Here is a 21,494-nt window from a genome sequence, read left to right as displayed (position 1 = left end):
CCGGCGCTGATTGGCCAATAATCAAGCTCCGCAGCGAACTACTCTGCCAACCCTGGCGGTACCTACCTACATGGGTCTGATGGGACCTGCATCAAACAATCTTTCGGTGCCAACACCCGCCTCTTGGCCTTTTCTTTTTCCTTTTCCTTTTGCATTGGGAACAGAACAACACAAGAACACCCCGAGCTTCTGACATATGCTCTCGGGCCTTTCCAATCGCAGGCCGCTCGAACAAAATGAGGGCGACAAGATGCCTCTCCCGCCCCAGCTCCGCCCTCGCTAGGGTCTTCACGAGCAGAACCGCCGACCACCACCACCACCACGCCGCCGGACCGGCCACGTCGCAACTCCGACGCCTCCTCCTCCCGGCCGTGTACACGACCTCATCCTCCTCGTCGTCGTCGCCCCCGTCCCGCCTCTTCTCCGGCACCGCGCACGCCCTCCGGGGGGGCCCGAGCCGGCCCAGGGGCGGCGGCGGCGGCGGCGCGACGTCGGCAAAAAAGGGCCGCTTCCCGCGCGACCGCGAGATCTCGCACGAGCTTGTCCTGGTGCGCGGCGACGACGGCCGGTTGTCGGAGCCGAGGCGCACGGCGGACGTGCTGGCGGGGCTGGACCCGCTGGTCAGCAGCCTCGTCGTGATCGCGATGCCGCAGCAGAAGCAGGAGGGGGAGGAAGGGGCGGAGGCGGCGGCAGGCGAGGACGGGGACAGCGAGGCGGCGCGCTCGGGGCCGCAGTACCCCATCTGTCGGGTCGTCGACAAGAAGGCGCTGCAGACGGCGGCGGTCGAGAAGGCAAAGGCGGAGAGGAAGAAGACGGTCGGGACCAAGGAGGTGGAGATCAACTGGGCGATTGCGCCGCATGACCTGCAGACCAAGCTGAGGCAGCTGAAGGGATTCCTGGCGAAGGGGCTGAGGGTCCAGGTGCTGATGCTCAGCCGGGCGAAGCGCAAGAAGAGGCAGGCGAGCAAGGACGAGTCGGCGGAGGTGCTTAGGATGGTCAAGGAGGCGATCGATGAGGTGCCCGGGTCGAAGGAGTTCAAGGGCATGGAGGGGGTGGTAGGAGGGCAGGCGAGGCTGTTCTGGGAAGGCCCGCAGGGAGAGGGCTCATGATCGGCTGGTCCTGGACTAAGGCTACTGTACATATTGTACCTACGATACCGTATCTAGTATACGGAGAGGGGGAGAGCGCTGAATAGCGTCTAATTATAGAGCAGTCGCCATTCTACAAAGACGCGGCCGACGTATACGTTGGGCTGCCCTACCTACTTAGGTGACCCTCCTTATCTTGCGCAGGTTTGTTTGCATTAAGCTTCGTTAAAAATCCCCCCAAACCCAAAACCAAAAAAAATAAATAAAAAATAAAATAAAAATTGGGGGTAGGAAAAGTAAGAGAAAATGGACTATATAACCATGCCTCGGCTGGTTTACTGTCAAGCTTGCTCGCCTTTGTCTTGTAATTAAGTTTGCGGTTGGCTCCAATAAAGGAGTCGGTCCTTGGCAGGGATATATATGGTTTCTCATGCTAGTAATCGGGCGCGGGGCATTTTTATTTTACTTTGGATCGCGACCAAGCAGTGACTCAACTTTCAGTTTCTGACACTTCCAATTGAACCGGTCCTCTTGGAACACGGAAAGTAATCGCTATGCAAACTTCCATGTCTAAAAGTTCTAGCACGTTTCTCAATTGCCAACACAGTCGAACAGAACCCGCATTCTTTTTCTCCCTAAACGACTCGACAGAGGAGTGAAAAGCCACCAGCAGCACCGCAACCAACATCCTCCCCACGTCCACACACCAGATGGCGACAGAAGCCAACGGAGTCCCAGTACCCGCTCCGCCTCAGCAGGTCGAGAACCCTGGCCCAGTCCCAGCGGCTGACCCTCCCGCGAATGCGCCAGCGGACGCGCCAAGGCTGTCAAATGCCGAACTGAAGGCCAAGGCGAAGGCTGAAAAGGCCGCGCGCAGAGCACGAGAGAAAGACGCAAAAGCTGCCGCCATCGCCGCCGCCGGGGTATTTTCGGGCCCATCACCGGGCGCAGGAGCAGACGGCAAGGGAGGCAAGCCGGGGAAGGGGAAGCAGGATGCACAGCAGGGCTCCGGTGGGCTCGCCGTGGGACGAACGGGCAATCAGAGACGACCGTCCCATGGACAACAGCCCTTGACAGTGGTCGTGGAGACAGACGTTAGACGCGCTATCCCCGACTGCTTCAGCCACATCCCAATGGCAAAGCGCATCTCGACCTCACAGGCACATAAGGATGTCCACCCTGCAGTCCTCGCCCTCGGACAACAGATGGCTGCGTTCACGGTGTGCGATAGCATTGCCAGGCTCAAGTGTACCTTGCTTGCCTTCAAAAAAGTAAGGATTCTAGTGACCCCCATAAAGGATGAGCTTGTTTTGCTAATTGCGACCAGGTTATCGAGTCTTATGAGACGCCAAAGGGGAACTCGCTCTCCCGGCATTTTCTGCCGCACGTCTTGAACCCGCAGATCGAATACCTGACAGAATGTAGACCAATGTGCTTTTCTATGGGAAATGCCATTAGATTTCTGAAGGCAATCATCAACAAGTTCGACATCGATACCCCCGAAGAAGAAGCCAAGGAAGGGTTGCTCGAGTCGATCGATTCATTTATCAACGAGAGAATCACGCTGGCGGAGCTGGTCATAGCAAGAAACGCGGCAGACATGATCTGCGATAGCGATGTCGTGCTTACGTACGGTTCGCACCGTCTTGTCCAGAAGACCCTTCTCCAGGCATGGCAAGATGGAAAGAAATTCGACGTGGCCGTCGTTGATGACCCCTTTGACCAAACGGGTCAGGCCCTCGCAAAGGTCTTGCGACACGAAGGGATCAGGGTGTTTTACTCCCCAAACCTCAGTGGCTTGCGACTCCAGGTCCGCCGGGCAACAAAGGTCTTCCTTGGCGCTGAGGCAATGTTTGCCAACGGCTCTATGTACGGGCCTGCCGGAACATGCGATATCTCCATGGCCGCCGCTGATGCGAACATCCCGGTCATCGCCCTCTGCGAGACCATCAACTTCGACAGAGACAGGGTGCCGACCGATTCGCTGACCTACAACGAGATTGATCCCGAAAGAAACTCGGCCGAGGATTTCCGATTGCTGTTCGATACCACCCGGGGTAAGTATCTCGAAGTGGTTGTGACCGAATATGAAAGCGAGACGGGCAACGCCCCAGCGCAGGGGATTCTAGCAATCCTAACGATGCAAGAGGATCAACTGTGAGCAAGAAAGCCTTTGTATAGATAGATAGATATCTTTGGACTGTTGGAGGTGCACACTGGTGTGCAGCTGCGCTGCTCAGGGACAGAAACCTGACGACGAAATATAGTCACCTAATTAGCGTGGCCTTGTGTAATAGATGCCTGGCTTATTCCTCAATTATGGTTGTGTAGCACCCCAAGCAGTTGATAAGGGGGACAATATCTCTGCTGAAACTCCTAGAACTTCTCCGTTATTCGGAAGTCCATCGAGCGCGAAATGTACAGATTCTTCCACAACTACATTGCCGTTATGCCGTAACCTCGGTCCCCTCCCTCTGTGCCCTCCTCGCCCTCTTCTCCAGAATAGTCGCCTTCCGCTCGTTCAGGACGGCCGTCTGCCTCGCGTCCACACCCTGCAGCCAGTAGCCGAAACTCGCGCCGCATCCCGCAAAGACGGGGTAGGCCCATAGTGACTCCTTGTTGAAGAATGGTCGCATCTCGATTCCCAATTGCCAGAAGCGGGTGGCCACGCCTAGATAAAATTAGTATTTGTATTTCCGCCATTGTCTAAGAGCCCGTTGGGTGGGCGTAAAGGCAGCTATCGTAACCCTCGAATGGGCAGGGCAGAGACAGAGGGTGGGAATGGCGTACCGAAGCCCGTCCAGAAGAGGATTCTAGACACCATTTTGCTCTATCCGATTAGAGTCAAGATCTTGAGATGCTGGAGGGTACCCAGAGGGATGTTGTGTTGTTTATTCCCCCTCAATGGCTCGATTGTCCGGTCTTCTGAACGTTTTGTTGCAGCGAGTATGAGGGGATTCACCTGCTGACATTGAATTGAAGCTCTGGAGATTGGCGCGCCTAAATGGAGCCCAGGATTTTCCGGCGCTTGTTTAGTTAGCGCTTCGCGACAGGCACAACGAGGACGAGGTCCCCACCTAAATCACCTAAATCAGGGTAACTTGTATTGAGCCTCACGACCTGACTTTCTGACCCGTCACTACAAAGCCAGTCTGCCGTCCATTAGCTTCCTGTAATTGCCGACAATACCCTGGCAAGACAACGCAATATATGCTTTGGCAATGACCCCTTAAACACAGGTCCCTCTCACGCCGTGAGAATTTGTGCCTCTGCGCAGCCACAACCAACCCTCTCCGTGAACGACACGACACCGATGGCATCGACGACTCTCACCACCATGTCTCCTGCCACGGAGAAACTGGCCCCTCCAGTTGCTGCCCCGGCAGTTGTGCCTGTGGCTCGGAAGTTCAAGGCTTCTGAGCTACCTCTACCCTCCGCGACGCGCTCTGCAATCGAGGGCCTTGCGCACTCGTTCAAGAAGAAGGGAGGCTACGATGCCATCCGCAAGCAGGTGTGGGAGAAGTTTGGGGCAAGCGTATGTTTTTGATGCGTTTCTATCACTTTACCGTCTCCACCACTTGAATCATTGGTCTAACAACTCCCAGGACTATGAAGCTCAAGTCACCAAAGCCATCCTTGAAGTGGCTGAGCAAGAAGTCGAGAGAAACCCGAACCAGCTTCTCACTCTCGATCGCGGCAAGGCAGCCGCACTCATTGACGGCGCGTTGGATCGCAGCGGCGTCTACCAAAAGGCCGAGTCCGTTCTCGAGGGCCTAATCGACACGGATGCGATCGAGGCGCGCATCCGCGAATTACGACGCGCCGAAATCGGCGACGATAGTGCAAGGGAGGAACGCGAGCGCGGCGCGAAGACGGACGAAGAGTACGCGGCCGAGACGGCCGCCCGACGAGCCGAGAGAGAGCGCGTCAGACAGGAGCTGCGGGAGGTTGAGGAGAAGAAGCGGAAGCTGGAGCGGGAAATCCGGGAGCGGGAAGAAATCAAGAGACGAGAGGAGGAGCGGGCTGCCCGCGAGGCTCGGCGGAAGGAAGAACGCGAACGGGACGAGAAGAGGGAAATGGAACGACAAGAGCGCGATCGTGAGAGGGAGAAGGAGAGGGAACGCGACCGTGACCGCGACCGCGACCGCCATCGCAGCCGCGATCGCCGCGACCGAGTCCGGAGTCGCGAACGGGATCGCAGCCGTGAGCGTCATCGCAGTCGTCCCCGCGACCGAAGCCGTGACCGTCGTGACAGAGATCGGAGCCGGGATCGGGCCAGGGATAGGGATCGGCACCGCGAACGTGATAAGGACCGAGCCCCAGATGATCGCGATGCGCGCGCGAAGAGTTCCAAGGATTCCAAGGACGAGGTCGTCAAGAAGCAACTTTCTAAGGAGGACCACGAACGACTGGAACAGGAAGCATTGGCCGATCTCCTGAGAGAAAGCAAGCGTGCTGCGCCAAAACAGCCAGAGATTGAGATTGACGAGGCTCTCATTCCCCCACCCCGCCGCATCATGCCTGCCTCTGCCATTGACCCCATCCGCCGAGGTTCGCCAAAGGTGACCGAGTCTAAGAGACTCGTCGAGGCCGCCAGTGTCAGACCTGAACCGAAAGATACGAACCCGGTTAAGGAGATCAAGGATACCAAGGATACCAAGGACACCAAGGACACCAAGGAGAGCAAAGAGTCTAAGGATCTCAAGCCTAAAGAAGAGCGTCGAAAGACTAGAAGTCCATCTCGTGCTCGTCGGGATCGAGATCACGACGTCAACAAGGAGGCACCAAGGGAGAAGGACAAGGTCAGGGAGCGAGAACGGAGCCGTGTGGACGATCGCAGAAGAAAGGATTACCGTTCCTACTCGCCAAGGCGGCGGGATCGAAGCCGCTCAAGAACGAAGGATAAGAGAGACGACAGAAAGGACAGAAGTCGTTCTCGGGTTCGATCAGAGCGACCTGATCGACGAGGTGACCGCCGGGATGAGAGAAGAGATGACCGCGATGATGGCCGCAAAGAAGACCCTAGCGAGAAGCCACGAGTTCGAGCCGACAGGCGTGAGAGGAGTCGCTCACGAGTACGTACGGACAGGCGTGATGAGCGCAGAGAAGGAAGCGCCTCGCGAGCCAGAGTCTCGAAAGATACGAGGGACGAAAAGAAGGAGCGCAGTCGCTCGCCGCGCCCTCGAACCGACCGGCGCGATAGGTCTCGCTCCCGCTTGAGATCTGACAGGAGGGACCGTAGCCGCGATCGAACCGAAAGAAGGGAAACGGGCCGTCGCGAGCACAGCCGGGCTAGTCGCCGGGGCCGTAGCAAGGACCGCGACCAGGACCGGGAACGAGATAAGGAGCGGGATAGAGAGCGAGACAGACCCAAGAGGAGCCGCTCGAGGTCACCACCGCTTTCCGCGGCTAGACCTCCGCCTAGCCTGGATCATGACGGGAAAGAGGCATGGAAGCAAGCCGAGGTCAAGAAGCGGGAGCAAGAAGCCAAGGCATACCTTGCCGCTCAGCGGGAGGCCCGCGAGAAAGGCAAGCCCATCCCCGGCATCGATGATAGGCGCGCCGGTGATTCGTCTCCCGACATCAAGCGCCGGCGCGAAACCGACGACATTGATCGCTATATTCCCGCTGGCAGTGTCCGGGACCGGGATCGGGAACGCCGAGTCGAACGGCACCGAGACGACAACAGGGAGAGAGACAAGGATCGAGACCACGATCGCGACCGTGACCGTGACCGTGACCGTGAGCGGCGGCCGGATCACAATCGCGATTGGAATCGTGATCGCGATCGGGACAGGGATGACAGAAGGCGGCGCAGCCGGTCGAGGTCCCGAAGTAGGAATAGGGAGCGGGAACGGGAACGGGAGCGAACTCGTGACAAAGAGCGGGAGAGTGAACGAGACAGGGATCGGGACAAGGACAAGGACCGGACTACGGACAGGGATCGGGATCGGGATCGGGATAGGGATAGGGATAGGGATAGGGATAGAGATCGCCGACGGAGCAGGCCCGATAGGAGCGTGTCTGTTCCGCTCAGGCGAGAACGCGACCGCGACCGCGATCGTGACAGGGACAGGGACAGAGACAGAGATAGGGACAGAGATAGGGACCGGGACCGGGACCGGGATCGCGGCGGCCGAGACCATCGTGACTGTAGCCGGCGACCTAGCAGGAACCGAGGCTAAGGACGTACAGTAGTCCGAGGTTATCTCTGTTACAATGAGTTTATCATCGGAAAGGGTGGTTTCGGAGGCTTTGATACCCAACAGTGGCGGGCGTTGGTCTACATTTTACGGCATTGTCGCAAAGCCCCGTCTGACTTTCCATTTTACTGTATATTAGAACCCTAAGCCCCTTTCGCATAATCATGAGAGCCGACCGAAACGGTCGGCACTGCCCCGAGAGTATTCTCCTAGACAGACAGAGCAAGGCCAGCATCAAGCCGTAAGATATAAAATCCTAATATTACACCTGTACAACACCCCCTTCCATCTCCTCCCTCCACCCTTCACCCCCCCCCCCCCCCCCCCCCCCCCCCCCCCCCCCCCCCCCCCCCCACGCCCCCCCCCCCCCCCCCCCCACGGCAACACATCTCCATCTATCTAGCCCGCCCTCGCGCTCATCGCAACACTAGCACCCGCCCCACTAAACACGTACCCGACGGTAAGCAACCCGGCAGCCGTGGCCGCCAGCGCCACGACGAGGCTCTTCCGGGCCGCCAGGGACCGGCGCACCTCGTCGGGCTCGGCGGCCGCCACCTCCCTGGCGTAAGCCCACCCGGCGGCCGAGCGCGCGGCCATCTGCTCCCAGCCGAGCGAGTAGTGCACGACGGCGACGCAGGCGAGGGCGTAGCCGAGGAGTTGCGGGGGGGTCAGGTGGGTGCGCCACACGATGACGGAGGCGGCGATTAGGAGGAAGTCTCGGAGGAGGGAGGCTGTGGATATGGTGGGTTTGGAGGTCTTGGTTGTCTGGGAATTTTTTTTTTTGGTTTAGTTGATAGGATCGGGGGGAAGAGGGCGGCAGGGGGTGATACGGCTTGGTACGGAGAACCACAAAAAGAAGAAAAAAGGGGGATGTAGGGACGGGAAAGGGGATTACCAACCACAAACGCGCCAGCGACGGCCAGCACAAACGACGCGACGGCGCTCGCGAGCAGCGTCAAGAGCCCGGCCCTGGCCAGGTCGGCGGGGTCGAAGGCGCGCCACTCGACGGCCAGCGCCGCCAGGGAGGTCGCGGCGGCCGACACGGGCGCGGTGTAGTACAGCGCGACGAGCGGGTCGAGCCCCACGCCCGCGCCCGCGCCCGGGGCCCCATCCCCGGAGGAGAGCAGCAGCGCCGCCGCAACGGCCGCGTGCAGGGCGTCGAGGACGACGGCCCCGGCGCCGAAGAGGAGGCCGGCGGATTCCGAGTCCGAGTCCGAGCCGGCGGGGCGGGCGACGACGGCGAGGGCGACGCCGGGGAGGACGGCGAGGGCGTAGAGGGCGCGGCGGAGCGGCGGGTTGTCGAGGCCGAGGGCCCAGGCGGCGAGGAGGGACGCGACGGGCCAGGCGGCGCGGAGGACGGTCGCCAGGGCGAGGCTGAGGCGCGCCAGGGCCAGGTTGGTGCAGGCGAGGGCGGCGGCGTGGGCGAGGGCGGCGGGGACGACGGCGCGGAGGTAGAGGCGGCCTGTTATCTTGGCGGTGCGGCGGGCGTCCAGGAGGGGGGTTGTCCGGGAGAGGAGCTGAGTGACTAGGCTGGCGAAGAGGAGGTGCCAGGAGGTTAGGGTTATGGCTGGGTTTGGGGGAGGGGTGAGGTTAGTGCTGCTATGCGCGGTGGATGGGTGGGTGGTTTCCTGAAGGGGATGACATACGATATTCTTGTTATCTATCGTTAGCAAGTATATATATGTAACATACAAGTTGAGCTGGAATAGGATCAGGCGTGAGGGGGATGAGTTCCTTACTGAAGCCGACTGTGGACATTAGCCACTTGTTGAGGAGAACTGTCAGACTAGAGCAGAATATCCAACTCCTGTTTACCAGGTAAAATGAGTGACTTGTTCGAGATTCGGGTATCGAAGCTGGCTTGGGACATACGAGATAGAGAAGGCCGGGTGTGAGCCGAGCTGCCGGAAGCTCCGAGGCCTGTCATTACTCTGTGCTTCGGCATCGCCCGACATGACGTTGGCTTGGCCCGAGGCGGATGTGCGAATCGACGATGGTGGATGTAATGGAGAGACCGTCAACAATGAAAGCGTGATCAACCCTTCTGGCTGCCTGTCTTGAGCCCAACAGTTTAGAGTGAAGGCTACGTACGGGCTAACTATACGGGCTAGTAGAATGTTCTGGGATTCCACGGTAGGATCTCGCGAAGGAAGGTCAGCAGGAGCCGTTTTGGATGAGCAACTAAAGCAGTAGAAGTGATTGCGCAAAAGACCTGCATGGCGTACGGGCATCGCGTACCACTCAGCTCAGCTGAATCAGGGCGCCGATTTGTAGGTATGGAATCGGATGCCAGTGATGCAAGGGCGACAAATGCCACATTGACACTCGCAACATTGTAGTCTACACACAGAGAGGGAATGGTCAGTATTATAATACGTACATATGTCAAGGAGGCGCAACTAATGCTTTTTGCATAGCAACGCGGTCGTAGGCTGGCGTTCAGGGGGGCTGTTCCGATTTTCGACGTTGCATAATGGTTGACTTACACCTTCAGTTCTGCGACTTGGATGCTCACTCACAGCAAAAAAAGTGGTCACTACAGTAGAACCTGTAATATCGATGTATTCATAATCCGCTCAGTGGAATATATCCACCTGGCAATGAACCAAAACATTCCCAGAAGTCGGTTTCGTTAATTAGCATTCCCGTTGCAACCATACTAGGAAATATGCCCCGAATTTCGTGACTGTGACTTTGTGCAAACAGCCCGTAAGTGGTATCACCCCCCAACGCCATCGCTATGCAAAATAATACAGCACAACTGCACTCCCGTCCTGCGCCATAAGGTCCACGTTCGTCCCTGTCATACACGCTCACAGGCCATCGTCATCACTCTCCAGTGGTAGAGGTGCTCCCCTCGCCCTCTCTAAAACCTCGTCGTCGCCGCCCACGGTCGCTGTTTTTGACGCGGCAAACTTGGCACTCCGAGGAGCATGTGCGCTTTCCGAGCCGCCGCCCTTGGAAACACCGGTAGCCTCCTTGACTCCCACACCGGGCTTCACCAGCCCTCCATGCAACATCACTGTATCAGCCAAGGCATCCTCGTCTGACATCACCACGGAGCTGGGGTCGACGCAGTCGTAGAAGAGCATGAAAACGCCGCCCTGCCTGAGGACCGTCTCCTCATCGGCAACGGTCACGTCCTGGTCGCTCAGCCTCCACCACTGAGACGGGGGCTCCTCCTCCGTGTCCTGCGGCTCTGCTTGCCTCGGTGCGTCCGAATCGGGCCCGTCGTGCTCAAACGAAGTCTTCCCATCCAGGCTGTTGACACCATCCCAATCATCCTCCGATCTGAGCTGGGGGGGTTCCCCTCCGCACGGGTGTGAGGACCGGGGGTGCCTCCTGTAACAGACGTAATGCCCGTTCTCATGCTGGCCATAGTGCGTGATTACCGCTCGAAGCTCGTATATAGGCCCTGTGATCTTAGACGGGTGCTTGTCGCCAGCTACCATGGAAACCCTCGGGTCTAGCAACCACTGTTCCTCGTCTTTTGCGCCGAGGACGACCTTCTCATCCACAGGATCCACTGCCGTCTCACCGATGTGGCCTGTTAATCGGTCCGCGCTCCCGAGGCACCATGGACCGAGGTCCAGGGTCATGGGGAATCTGACGGCAGCGGGGTTCTTGAACATGAAGCCCGTGGACTCGTCAAAGACGGACCGATTCATGTGGATGGCCAGGCTCTGCGGGGCCCGAGCAATGACTGCTTGTTTCGTTTTCGTCGAGCTGACTCGCTGCTGCGGGGGTATCTTGCAGCCTTCCGACAAGGTCTTGTCATCGAAATCATCCTCCTCGAGTGCGTCGTCTATAGCACGCAACCTTGCAAACGGTTCCGGGAAGTCTTTTTCGCTCGTCCCGGCATTCTGGCTCCTTTCAATGATAATGTTGATCATCTTCCTAAACTTGAGCAGAGTGCACTTCGCACAGTCGACACCGGGAATAGACTCTACTTTCGTATAGCTATCCAATCTCTCGTAAAGATCGTGCTCGTTCTTATCCGTGCCGAGGCTCAGGGTAAGGCAGTTGAATGGGATCATCGACAGCCCTTCCGAGTAGCCGCACGCCGTGCAGGCGACCCTTTGAGCAGCAAGACCCTCGAGGGGATTCCGCAACGGCCTGAGCTCGGCGCCCGCTTTCGAATGGTTAGATAGACTCTGATAGCCGCTGTCGTCGCTATGCTGGCTGGCCGTAGTCTCGTCGCTCGTAAGGTCGAAGACAAGCCCGGCCGGTTTTTGCATGGCCCTGGCTGCTTTCGCCATCTCTTTGTCCATCTCGTCCAGCAGCTTTGAGAAGTACTCCTGAGCGTCCTGCTGCTGCCAAGTACTCATATTCTTGAGGATACTTGGCGTCCACAATGTCTTTCCATTGTTCGACTCGTCATTCAAATCCCCGAGCAGGTCGCGCAGTGCATCCACCATGGTCGTGTTTAGCCGGCCCTGTGCCCTGCCTGCCACGGAGCTCGCAAGATACGGCGGCAGCGGCTTCAGCGCCACGAGGCTCTGCAGGATGCTATTCTGGTAACACGAGTTATCCCAGTTTCCCAGACCGGGCGGCGTGTCCGAGTAGCCCTTGGTACCCGAAAGGCCGCCGGCGAGACTGCTCAAGCTCCTCCGCCCTGCCTGCGACATGGATGTCATGATCCCGCCCGGCCCGTCCATGCCCAGGACCCTCCGAAGAACCTCGCTCTTGGCGGCATGGGTGCGGGACCGTGTCTGAAGCATGGGTGTCGGGAACAACGGTGGGTTGAGCCAGTTGTCGATAGCATACAGCAATCTCGCGGGGATTATATGGACAAAGCGGTCCCACAAAAGCTCGAGCAGCGGGCGAAGCTCTCCGTTCTGTGAGGCCCTTTGGTAGTAGATGGCCAGGCCGATAACGACAACGGAAATGAGGACAGTTGGATGGAAGAGACGATCTATCAGCCGATCTGAGGAGTAGTAACCTGGGTAGATGCCGGGATCGTCGTAGGAATCGAACTGGCTCAGGATGCGCTTCGTGTCTGAATTCATCCTGAGGACGATCCGACCGCAGAACCGCCTGGGCCGGTCGGACACGTATAATCTGGCTTCAGCAAAGCGTATCCGAAATGAGAAGAGTTGAAGAGCCAGCCATAGCCAAAGAAGAGAAGAGGTCTACCTGCTAGTTGATGGAATCAGGGTGTAGAGTGAGTGAGTGCGGGCTAGGCAGGGTAGGGCGAGCGAGCAAAGATGACGGGGTGAACCTGTTTGAGAACTGTTCTCTGTGGATTGAATCTTGCATGTGCTCAGAGCACCTGCAGCATTTGGGATCGGCCAAAAACGTTGCCGTCCCCCGCTGTACCCCAGTTCCTGCATTAAAAGTCCAGTGAAGGGCTGAAGGCGCTGTTTGGTGGGGTCACACTCAGAAGTGGGGGGAGAAGAATAACGGAAAATAAAATAAAATAGAAAACATAAGAGAAAAAAGTTGTGGAACTGCGATTCAACTCCCTAGGTTCCTACCTTATTGCTCGCCTTATACACGATATTGACAGAATGGCAAAAGGCGGGATATCCAAGGGCAGTAAGGGCAAAAAAGGCAAGACTATCAGATCATCCTCTCCATGCTTGGTTCCAGTTCAACGAGTTTTTCTAACATCCGAGACAGCTCCCTCCCTTCATTCCCGAGCTGCAAGGCGGGCAACCTCTCCCGGTATCGACACCGACAAGTCGCTGAAGAATTTGAAGCCTCCGGCCGAGTCGATCAACCGCCGACCAGCAGTCTTGGCGGCGCACCATAGCGGAGGGATCACCAAGAAATCCAAGACGGGGAGGAAGGCGGTGATGAGCACCAAGGCAAGGCGGCGGCACGAGAAGGGGTTGGATCGCGCCGAGGTCGTCGTGGACAGGACAGAAAAGAAGCTCCAGAAGAGTAAAGGCCAGGCTAGGGTCATAAAGGCGAGGAGTAAGCCGTGGGACGAAGTCAACAAGGAGATTCCTCCGCCAGACGCCAGGGACCTCGCCGTCGGGCTTCAGGACGGGGAGGACGATGACGCTGGCTCCTACGCCGACACAGATGAAGAGATGGATGTCCCTGACGGAGAACCAGCACAGAAGGACACTTCGTTGGCCTCCCAGTCAACGCCACTGGCCCCGGTCCCGGCGCCGGTCCTGGATGATGAAGATGAGATTTTGTAACTCGTTGCGGACTCGGACTGGTTTATGCCCCTTAAAGGGGCCTTCTTGTCTGGCGTTTAGGTTTGGGAAGTTGGGCAAACTCGAGATACCATATCAGGCATACGAACGATACGAAGAGCATACTCACCGGGCACTTTACCACAGTACCTTGTCGAGTCAAACGGAGTAGAAGAGGGAAAATTGCTGGGCATGGGAATAGATTGGGAACTTGTGTCAGGGCAAATAAAATCGGTTGCCCAACCAATACGCAGTGCAGTTTAGCTATTTAGAAAAGCATGTGTTCTTCCGTTTCTTGTCTCCTCGCGTAGGTTAGCAGCGAGAAAACTTATCGGCACAAGGATACCAGCCAGCCGGCTAGGGGCTTTGAGAGATTGGGATTCTGTCAGTTGTTAGAGCTCTTCAGACTCTGCTCAGCAAGTCAGAGGATGAGGAAACCGCAATCGAATATCTGTCACACAAGGGATCAGTCAGTCATCCATCCTGCATTTGGCTACCGTGCTACAGATACCGATCCACAGCCTCTGGGGAGACTGTATTGTTTCGGTAGCCGGTTAGGGAGTTGTTCTGTGATACCAATGTGTTTATTTTATTTATAGGTGTTTTACCAGATCGAGCAACTAGGTAGCCTGTGTCTTCTAGCCCCCCCAGCTCCGAAAACAATACTCAAGAACTTGATTTAACCTTTGGTGTCAGGAGAAGGCAAGCTACCTGGGAGTGAGGAGACCCTGTGCCTCTTCGGCGTCATATTGCCTTGCATGATTTATATTGTGTCTCCTCCTATGCTTGCAGTCAACCGCGTCGTGAGATCTGTATGCAAGGACCCGCAATCACAAGGGGGGGAGGGGCCTTAACCTGGCTCGATTGCTATATCTCGCGGAAACAGCCTATCCCAGTTGTTTGTGGTACCGCCCCATATGTCACCTACTAGCAGCTAAGATAATGGGTATCAGAAGTCTAGATGCCAATGCAGCCCGTAGAACGCCTGTTCCCTCCCAACCAACAATGTCGGGTCCAACACCTTGATGGTAGATGCCTGAAGTGAAAGGCCAGCCAAGGTTCACTGCTGCCCGCCGTTGCCCACCTCGAGGCCTGGCCGGTCTCTGCCATCGTCCTCGTCTCCGCCGACAGCTTCATATCCTTCCACCTCCCATTCCTCTCCTCCATCTGTTTCTTGATCCTCGTCCAGGTCGCTTTCTTGAATACCTTCGACTTCGTCATCGAAACCCGAACGCAGCGAGCCACCCTCGTCGCTATATTCCTCTTCGATATCATCCTCTTCCTCACCCACCAACCTCGCCCCTTCATCTTTATCCTCTTCATCCTCTTCCTCTTCTTCTTCTTCCTCTTCTCCATCTTCATCTCCAAATTCCATTCCAACCTCCTCATCGACACCCTCCTCATCCTCCTCGATATCATCATCTACCTCGCTTTCTTCCTCACTGTCGATCGCACTATCGTCCTCATCACTCTCCAGCAGGTCCTGGAGACTGTCGCCCTCAGATTGGAGCTCTTCCCTCTCCTCTTCCTCGTCGCCCTCGTCACCCTCGTCACTCCCTGGGAGCATTTCACCTGGGACTCCCTGAGCATTGGCTCTATCTGGTCCCAAGCCCTCTGACGCATCGCCCGAGTCGCCAACCGGAGATTCGAGCTCAGTCACTTTCCCCATGCCTGGCATCTTGATCTTGTGCACGGAATACTCGGCCCTCACCTTATTGGATGAGCGGTATTTCCTCCTTCGGTTGCCCTTGAACCGCCTGCCGCTGACCTGCGACTTCTCCTCGAGCGTCAGGTTCAGGTCCGGCAAGGGCACGCTGATAGTATTGGCCGGCTCCTCGTTCCGGCACGCTTCCCTGCAGGCCCGGAGCGCCGCGCCGAAAGCGTCGTCCTCCAGCGTCCGCCCGAAGCGGATGGCCAGCATCTTGCGCTTCATGATGCCCTTGGCGATGGCCCACACGGGGCTCGGGTAGAACCCGCTGCCCTCGGGATCGCAGGCCGGGAGCACGTCTGACTCGGCGAACAGCTTCGCCAGCAGCGGGTCCGTGATGTCGCAGACCTGCCAGACCTTGCCGTCGGTGCTGAACTGCTCGCCGTCAAACTCGTGACTCCGGCTCGAGATCTCCCCGTTCCCCTTCCCGCGCCAGATGCGGCCGAAGTTGCTGGACATGGCAAACTCCTCCCGCCTCACCGACTGCCACGACCTGCCTATGGTCCCGACGTGCGTCTTATGCAGCTTGAATATGAGCGTCTGGTAGATGCGGTACTTCGGGTCCGAGCGCGGATCCACGCCGTAGCGCACCAGCGCGTCACGCCATGGCCCGCCCTTGAACTGGTAGCCGGCGTAGTTCATGCAGTACCGCACCAGGGCCCCGCGCTTCGGCAGGTGGCCAAAGGACACGCTGAGGCGGTTGAGCATGCTGCGGCGCGTCCAGACGGGCCGCTCCTCCATCGCCTGGCGCAGCTCCTCCATGATGGCCGTGATCTGCGGGTCGTCCAGGTTCGGCTCGGAGCGCGGCCGCGTGGGCACGGGGTACTCCCGGCACCCGAGGAAGTAGCCCGCGGCCGGCGCCCTGGAGGTGGTGTTGACGAGACTGTCGAACTCGTCGCCGGCGGAGAGCAGGCCCGTGTCGGAGGCGGCGGATCGGCCGCCGACTTCCCGCACGTGGGGGTTCTGGCTGTAATTGTAGGGGAAGGGCATGGAAATAGGGGTGAAGAAGGGAGGCGGGATGAGTTCAATGTTTGGCGGCCTGTCAACGCCGGGTGTGAGAGAAAATTGCCGGAGCTTGGGAACGGAGCCGGAGAGGATGGTGTCGACGAAATTGTTCATGAAACGGGAGTTGCCCATTGAGTACTGGAAGTCGGCAGATCCTGCATGGCGACGCTAGTTAGATCCTGAACTTGGGCAACATTATGATTAAGATTCTGACCTCTGTATCTATGAGTATTGGTGACTACCCCGACGGGCTCTATCGTGTATTTATCGACGTTATCGATGAGCTTGCGCCGGAGAACCTTTGGCTGATCAAGCCTCTCCCTGGACCGGACGTCTTCCGGGGCATGAGAGGCAACCTCGGCGCCGTCAGCCTCGTGGACGCGGCCTTCAAAGGGGCCATCACTGCCTCGCTTCCGTTTTCTGCCGGTCCGCTTGGGAACGGTAACCTTCAAGATAACATTGTGGGTGCGAGCATTGTGAGACGTAAGAGGCCGCACGGTTGGGTTGTCCGGACGGAAATATAGCGGAACAGAGACTTGAGGGCTGGCCGAATATAGCGCCTTGCGAGACTGTTAGCGTCGCCAGAACAATCATTGTTGCCGTACTTGGCCTGGGCGCTCCGGATGGGAGACTCACTGTTTTGAAGGAATGAGGCTGGCCGAGCGTCTTCATGCCCTTGTCGAGGTCTTTGATAATCATGGGATGCTCGACAGCGCCCAACCTCCTCGGAGGAACGGTGTATGTTGGAGCTTTTGATCCATCTCCCCCAACCGGCCCGGCAGCAGGGTTTCCGATGTCCGGGTTAGGGCGTGGCGGAGGTGCCATGAGGGCATCCATAGCAGCTCATATACAGATCTGTGGATGGAGAGTGTCTCCGAGCTGCAAGACAGGGCTCTGCTTTGGCTTGGGCTGAGGCAAGATATTTTCATATAATATTTTAAACCTCATTTATTAGCAATTATCAAACGAATTGTTTGAGGCGAGCAGAATATTTTATTCGAGATTGGCCGCCATACAGAGAATGCTCAAGTGAAGCTCACTTCAGAATCAGATAACATCAACCATCAAGACTGACCTGCCCATCGCGCACAGTGTGCCACAGTGTGCGATAGCTAAGTTTTACGTTGGACTTGCCCCTATTCAACAGCGTTTCCTGCTAGCCACAGCATACGCAGTAGAATAGTGAAAGCAACAGCAACAGTGACAGCTTCAGCAACAGTGGCCAGCAGCAACAGCGACAGCGACTGACAGCAATGACAACAGCAATAGCAAGAACCTTTGGCAGGCTTGGTAAGTTGTACTGTGTGTGTATCTGCAACTGGTATTGCCAGCTGCCTACAAACATAGGACCTAAAGTCACATGCTGTGGTCTATTTACTGTGTATTCAGGGGGTCATTGTACATACATAGTAGCCACCTAGTATTGTATCCAATTACCCACGCATTTGGCCAGAGGAGAATAGCATCTGGCAAGCTGGAGGGCATCATACAAGTTGGTACAGAGTCCATTATTTCAAAGGTGTGGCTCCTCTTGAGCCTGAGGTCCCGATTGGTTAGGTTCCATTTAACTTCGATCTGCTGTCTTGATACCTGGTACCTGTAACCCAGGTGCCCGTCCAGGCTTGCTCGTTGTACTCGGTACTCCATCCATCCACCCACACTCGAACTGTAACTGCCACCCGAACCTTATCCAACCGGGCGCCTTGTTAGAGTGTCATGGACGAAATTCAATTCCACCGGGCCTGAAGCGTTCACGAACTGCCATATACCTACCCAAAAAAAGAATTGGGTTATTATTCCTAAGGGGATTGCATCTTTCCCTTTTCTTTTCCTGTACCGGATTCATTGCCACTGTTCTGTCGTGGCAGACGGGCGCGCACGGCGCACAGGCTAATAAGTCATAACCTATAGGTACGCGTAGTTCCCTAGCTTCCTTCTTCACTAAATGGCAGTGGTGTCAAGGGGTTAGGGGTGTCGGGTGTGTAACTCGAGCGCTGTGCAGTCATAAGAAACAACCACAGGCTGGATTCCGGGCCCGCGTCTCACTTGGCCCCGCAAGGAAACAACGTCGGCTCCAGCAATTTTGGGCTCAGGGCTGACCTGTTCAAAAGAATTTGTGGAAACAGGAAACACTGCAACACCATTTTTCCAAGCCGAGAAGGACTGCCCGTGACGGCTCGAAAAAAATATCTTGCTCGGTGGTTGTTTGTTGAGGGTTACATAATTGGGTGTTTGCACGAGCTACCTACTGAGGCGGAACCGACTTGTCCATCCTTCCCCGGACATCACCCCTTGCAGAGCTCACTCTTTGGTGTCCCACATTCTTTACCAACTTGAAATCCGCTACCGCTACCGCCTCCAACCTCGCACCCATCGCGAACCCAGCCACAGAGGAGCTGCCACACCAGAATTCTGACATTCGGGGACTCTAAACTGGGTCACATATTTCCCCCATCGCTCGAGCTCGCGGTCTCCTCCAATCTACCACATCTTTCAGACTCATGACATGCGGAGTCAAGTCCGCTCTTGACTCTTCTGAACAGCGCCGGAATAGCTCAGCCCACACAACATTGAACCCCCAACCCGTCGAGCCCTCACCTTGACAGCGTCTCGCCCTCGGCGAACTCTGACCTCACCTTCCACCCCAAGTCATCCCGACTTTTATCCCATCTCGTACCATTCGTCCCTTCTACATCATCCATTGCACCGTCGTCGAAACTCGGCTGCTACCCCGCTGTGGCCACAGAGTCGGGCGCTCTAACCGCCCCGCCCCAAAGAGAAACTGTTGCCATCCAAGATGAAGCGTTTCAGCCAGAGAGTTGTAAGTACCGCCTCCATCCTGCTCTGCCCTCTCTTCCCAACCGGCATTGGCCCTCAGAGTCCATTGGTGCTGACCGCAATGCATGCCCAGCTCTCGCGCGGCAAGGACTCCAGCAAGTCCTCCAAGAAGAATAAAGATTCCAAGGATGGAGCCCAATCCCCGGTCTCCATGGGACCATCCAGGGAATCCAACCAATCCCCCGTCCTAACTCCGTCTTCGTCCACTTCCACCCTTAACGATATCCGCAACAAGCCTCTCCCGCCGAACAATGCTCTCCTCGGAGGCGACCACAGCAACGCCGGCATCCCGGGCCAGCCAAGCCAACCGGGCCAGCTCAATAATATGAACGCAGGCCAGAACCCTGGCGTCCCCGATCGATTCAGCAGCGTGTCTGCGTCCCAGCAAGCCACCAACGGTGCGAGCACGCCAGCGCGACATGGCACCCTGCCTCCGACCGTCATAATCAGCCCAAGCGCACCGGTGAGCCCATCCTCTCTGCAGACTAAGAGCTCTGGGCAATACTAATCGGATATCCGTGAAATAGCAAGTGCCTCCGCCTGGCGCAGCCGAGACGATGCCGCACGACCTGGCTCCCCCGAAAGCAGGTCAGAAGTCGCTCATCTTCGATCGGCTCCATCAGACCCCGAAAGACGTACCCGAGGGCATCAGAACCCCGAGGAAACAGAACTCATCGCGGTTTGACATCTCGGCGCATCGTGAGCTCGAGAAGCTGCCCGGTTTCCATGAAGTCTCCCCAAACCGACGGGTAAACCTGTTCATGGAGAAGATCGACCAGTGCAACGTCATATTCGACTTCAACGATGCCAGCACCGACATGAAGTCGAAGGAGATCAAGCGTCTTGCTCTTCATGAGCTGCTTGATTATGTTGCGAACAACCGCCAAGTCATAACCGAGCCCATGTACCCGCGCGTGGTGGAGATGTTTGCCAAAAACCTGTTCCGCCCGATTCCTCCCCCCATGAATCCACAGGGCGAGGCATTCGATCCGGAGGAGGACGAGCCGGTCTTGGAAGTTGCGTGGCCACACATCCAGGTGGTCTACGAGTTCTTCCTGCGTTTCATCGAGAGCCAGGATTTCAACACCAACATCGCGAAGGCATACATCGACCATAGTTTCGTCCTCCAGCTTCTGGAGCTGTTCGACTCGGAGGACCCCAGAGAACGGGACTTCCTCAAGACCACACTGCACCGCATCTACGGGAAATTCCTCAACCTGCGATCATTCATCCGCCGCTCCATCAACAATGTCTTTTTCCAGTTCACCTACGAGACGGAAAGATTCAACGGCATTGCTGAGCTGCTCGAGATACTGGGGTCCATTATCAATGGCTTCGCTCTGCCTCTCAAGGAGGAGCACAAACTCTTCCTCACTAGAGTCCTCCTTCCTCTTCACAAGGTCAAGAGTCTCAGCATGTATCATCCGCAGTTGGCCTACTGCATCGTCCAGTTCTTGGAAAAGGATGCGTCGTTAACCGAAGAGGTATGCTTGTTGCAGAATCCCGTTTCCGTAACCGATTGCTAACCCCCCTTTTGCAGGTGGTTCTTGGCCTCCTCCGATATTGGCCAAAGGTCAACAGCACCAAAGAGGTTATGTTCCTCAACGAAGTCGAAGACATCTTCGAGGTCATGGACCCAGCCGAGTTTGCCAAGGTCCAGGAGCCCCTCTTCCACCAGCTTGCCAAGTCTGTGGCAAGCCCTCACTTCCAGGTGGCCGAGAGAGCGTTGTACTTCTGGAACAACGAGTATTTCTGCAACCTGGTCAGCGACAACGTCGAGATCATTCTTCCGATCATGTTCGCGCCTCTTTACGAGAACTCGAAGAGCCATTGGAACAGGTGAGCAGCTTGAGGCGGAAAGACTTCTCGTTGTGCAAATCGTGAAATTAATTGCTTGGTGCCAGAACGATCCACGGCATGGTCTACAATGCTATGAAGCTGTTCATGGAGATCAACCCCCAGTTATTTGATGACTGCTCGCATGACTACACCGAACAGCAGAACAGCGCCGCATCGAGAGAGGCCGCCCGCCAGAGAAAGTGGGCTGCCATTGCAGAGCAAGCTGACCGGAGAATGGGTGCGAACGGGACTGTCAACCCTGCGCCTAGCGCTACTCACCGGCCCCATCCGAACACGATGCCTCGGGTTGACGAAGTGGACGGCACCGAAGATAACCAGAAGAGGCTCGACTCATTGAAGTTACAGGATGGCGACCGCCGAGAGCGTCGACCCACCATACATGAGAGACAAAATTCGGTAGGCTCCTCCAGAAGCCAGCGATGATTTTGTCTTTTTGGTGTTTTGCGTCGCCTTTCCTCGTTTCCTACTCCGTCCCCTCGTCCTTATTGTCCGGTTGCTGTTGGTTCAGAAACTCTGTCGTCTCGGCGGCCGTGATATGGATTACGCCCAACCTGCTTTAACCGCTTTGCTCTCACGACGTTACTCAAGAAGAACCGCTCCAACCCCCATTTGATAACGATTTGTCTCACGACGTCCATGCTTG

General features: G+C 56.9%; 9 protein-coding genes across 9 annotated transcripts; 5 read left to right on the top strand and 4 right to left on the bottom strand.

Annotated features, from left to right (window-relative positions):
• Positions 1 to 86: 86 nt before the first annotated feature.
• QBC33DRAFT_570843 (putative translation initiation factor if-3 protein) lies at positions 87 to 1,274 on the top strand. The gene has a single exon (XM_060430585.1). It carries the CDS (start codon positions 237 to 239, stop codon positions 1,107 to 1,109), a length of 873 nt encoding a protein of 290 aa, XP_060282338.1. The 5' UTR covers positions 87 to 236; the 3' UTR covers positions 1,110 to 1,274.
• Positions 1,275 to 1,561: 287 nt separating this feature from the next.
• Positions 1,562 to 3,445, top strand: QBC33DRAFT_541892 (uncharacterized protein). Its single transcript, XM_060428209.1, has 3 exons — positions 1,562 to 1,633; positions 1,704 to 2,359; positions 2,416 to 3,445. Exons 2-3 carry the CDS (start codon positions 1,799 to 1,801, stop codon positions 3,247 to 3,249), a joined length of 1,395 nt encoding a protein of 464 aa, XP_060282337.1. The 5' UTR covers positions 1,562 to 1,633; positions 1,704 to 1,798; the 3' UTR covers positions 3,250 to 3,445.
• On the bottom strand, positions 3,286 to 4,075 carry QBC33DRAFT_570841 (uncharacterized protein). Its single transcript, XM_060430584.1, has 2 exons — positions 3,879 to 4,075; positions 3,286 to 3,759 (listed from the first exon to the last, which is right to left on the bottom strand). Exons 1-2 carry the CDS (start codon positions 3,910 to 3,912, stop codon positions 3,536 to 3,538), a joined length of 258 nt encoding a protein of 85 aa, XP_060282336.1. The 5' UTR covers positions 3,913 to 4,075; the 3' UTR covers positions 3,286 to 3,535.
• A 103-nt stretch (positions 4,076 to 4,178) lies between these two features.
• On the top strand, positions 4,179 to 7,572 carry QBC33DRAFT_541888 (complex proteins associated with Set1p component shg1-domain-containing protein). The gene is made up of 2 exons (XM_060428208.1): positions 4,179 to 4,623; positions 4,694 to 7,572. The coding sequence occupies exons 1-2, from the start codon at positions 4,402 to 4,404 to the stop codon at positions 7,271 to 7,273; spliced, it is 2,802 nt and encodes a 933-aa protein (XP_060282335.1). The 5' UTR covers positions 4,179 to 4,401; the 3' UTR covers positions 7,274 to 7,572.
• A 118-nt stretch (positions 7,573 to 7,690) lies between these two features.
• Positions 7,691 to 9,246, bottom strand: QBC33DRAFT_589077 (triose-phosphate transporter family-domain-containing protein; the record flags this gene model as incomplete). The annotated part of the gene is made up of 5 exons (XM_060431570.1): positions 7,691 to 8,056; positions 8,191 to 8,858; positions 8,938 to 8,943; positions 9,031 to 9,098; positions 9,164 to 9,246. 5 exons carry the CDS (start codon positions 9,244 to 9,246, stop codon positions 7,691 to 7,693), a joined length of 1,191 nt encoding a protein of 396 aa, XP_060282334.1.
• Positions 9,247 to 9,833: 587 nt separating this feature from the next.
• Positions 9,834 to 12,733, bottom strand: QBC33DRAFT_541881 (ubiquitin carboxyl-terminal hydrolase 1). The gene has a single exon (XM_060428207.1). The coding sequence runs from the start codon at positions 12,298 to 12,300 to the stop codon at positions 10,105 to 10,107; it is 2,196 nt and encodes a 731-aa protein (XP_060282333.1). The 5' UTR covers positions 12,301 to 12,733; the 3' UTR covers positions 9,834 to 10,104.
• Positions 12,734 to 12,801: 68 nt separating this feature from the next.
• On the top strand, positions 12,802 to 13,443 carry QBC33DRAFT_560027 (Alb1-domain-containing protein; the record flags this gene model as incomplete). The annotated part of the gene is made up of 2 exons (XM_060430022.1): positions 12,802 to 12,829; positions 12,914 to 13,443. 2 exons carry the CDS (start codon positions 12,802 to 12,804, stop codon positions 13,441 to 13,443), a joined length of 558 nt encoding a protein of 185 aa, XP_060282332.1.
• Positions 13,444 to 14,046: 603 nt separating this feature from the next.
• QBC33DRAFT_493857 (tau 95 subunit of transcription factor) lies at positions 14,047 to 17,309 on the bottom strand. The gene is made up of 3 exons (XM_060425515.1): positions 16,790 to 17,309; positions 16,368 to 16,713; positions 14,047 to 16,308 (listed from the first exon to the last, which is right to left on the bottom strand). Exons 1-3 carry the CDS (start codon positions 16,988 to 16,990, stop codon positions 14,501 to 14,503), a joined length of 2,355 nt encoding a protein of 784 aa, XP_060282331.1. The 5' UTR covers positions 16,991 to 17,309; the 3' UTR covers positions 14,047 to 14,500.
• A 1,743-nt stretch (positions 17,310 to 19,052) lies between these two features.
• On the top strand, positions 19,053 to 21,274 carry QBC33DRAFT_579006 (protein phosphatase 2A regulatory B subunit; the record flags this gene model as incomplete). The annotated part of the gene is made up of 4 exons (XM_060431108.1): positions 19,053 to 19,454; positions 19,519 to 20,475; positions 20,532 to 20,830; positions 20,896 to 21,274. 4 exons carry the CDS (start codon positions 19,053 to 19,055, stop codon positions 21,272 to 21,274), a joined length of 2,037 nt encoding a protein of 678 aa, XP_060282330.1.
• Positions 21,275 to 21,494: the final 220 nt, after the last annotated feature.

This window comes from Phialemonium atrogriseum, assembly GCF_030411735.1.
Source record: "Phialemonium atrogriseum strain 8032-3 unplaced genomic scaffold QBC33scaffold_16, whole genome shotgun sequence".
In the NCBI taxonomy this organism is placed as follows: domain Eukaryota; kingdom Fungi; phylum Ascomycota; class Sordariomycetes; order Cephalothecales; family Cephalothecaceae; genus Phialemonium; species Phialemonium atrogriseum.
This window is presented reverse-complemented; position numbering and strand designations above follow the sequence as displayed.

What these genes read in the sequence shown, in the direction of transcription:
- QBC33DRAFT_570841 (XM_060430584.1), bottom strand. Translation starts at nt 3,912, where the DNA reads ATGGTGTCTAGAATCCTCTTCTGGACGGGCTTCG. An exon ending in CCTCTTCTGGACGGGCTTCG is followed by an intron (nt 3,760 to 3,878) that starts GTACGCCATTCC and finishes AATTTTATCTAG; the next exon opens with GCGTGGCCACCCGCTTCTGG.
- QBC33DRAFT_493857 (XM_060425515.1), bottom strand. Translation starts at nt 16,990, where the DNA reads ATGGATGCCCTCATGGCACCTCCGCCACGCCCTAACCCGGACATCGGA. An exon ending in AGCCTCATTCCTTCAAAACA is followed by an intron (nt 16,714 to 16,789) that starts GTGAGTCTCCCA and finishes CAGTCTCGCAAG; the next exon opens with GCGCTATATTCGGCCAGCCC. An exon ending in CAATACTCATAGATACAGAG is followed by an intron (nt 16,309 to 16,367) that starts GTCAGAATCTTA and finishes GTCGCCATGCAG; the next exon opens with GATCTGCCGACTTCCAGTAC.
- QBC33DRAFT_541881 (XM_060428207.1), bottom strand. Translation starts at nt 12,300, where the DNA reads ATGAATTCAGACACGAAGCGCATCCTGAGCCAGTTCGATTCCTACGAC.
- QBC33DRAFT_541892 (XM_060428209.1), top strand. Translation starts at nt 1,799, where the DNA reads ATGGCGACAGAAGCCAACGGAGTCCCAGTACCCGCTCCGCCTCAGCAG. An exon ending in CCTTGCTTGCCTTCAAAAAA is followed by an intron (nt 2,360 to 2,415) that starts GTAAGGATTCTA and finishes AATTGCGACCAG; the next exon opens with GTTATCGAGTCTTATGAGAC.
- QBC33DRAFT_541888 (XM_060428208.1), top strand. Translation starts at nt 4,402, where the DNA reads ATGGCATCGACGACTCTCACCACCATGTCTCCTGCCACGGAGAAACTG. An exon ending in GGGAGAAGTTTGGGGCAAGC is followed by an intron (nt 4,624 to 4,693) that starts GTATGTTTTTGA and finishes AACAACTCCCAG; the next exon opens with GACTATGAAGCTCAAGTCAC.
- QBC33DRAFT_570843 (XM_060430585.1), top strand. Translation starts at nt 237, where the DNA reads ATGAGGGCGACAAGATGCCTCTCCCGCCCCAGCTCCGCCCTCGCTAGG.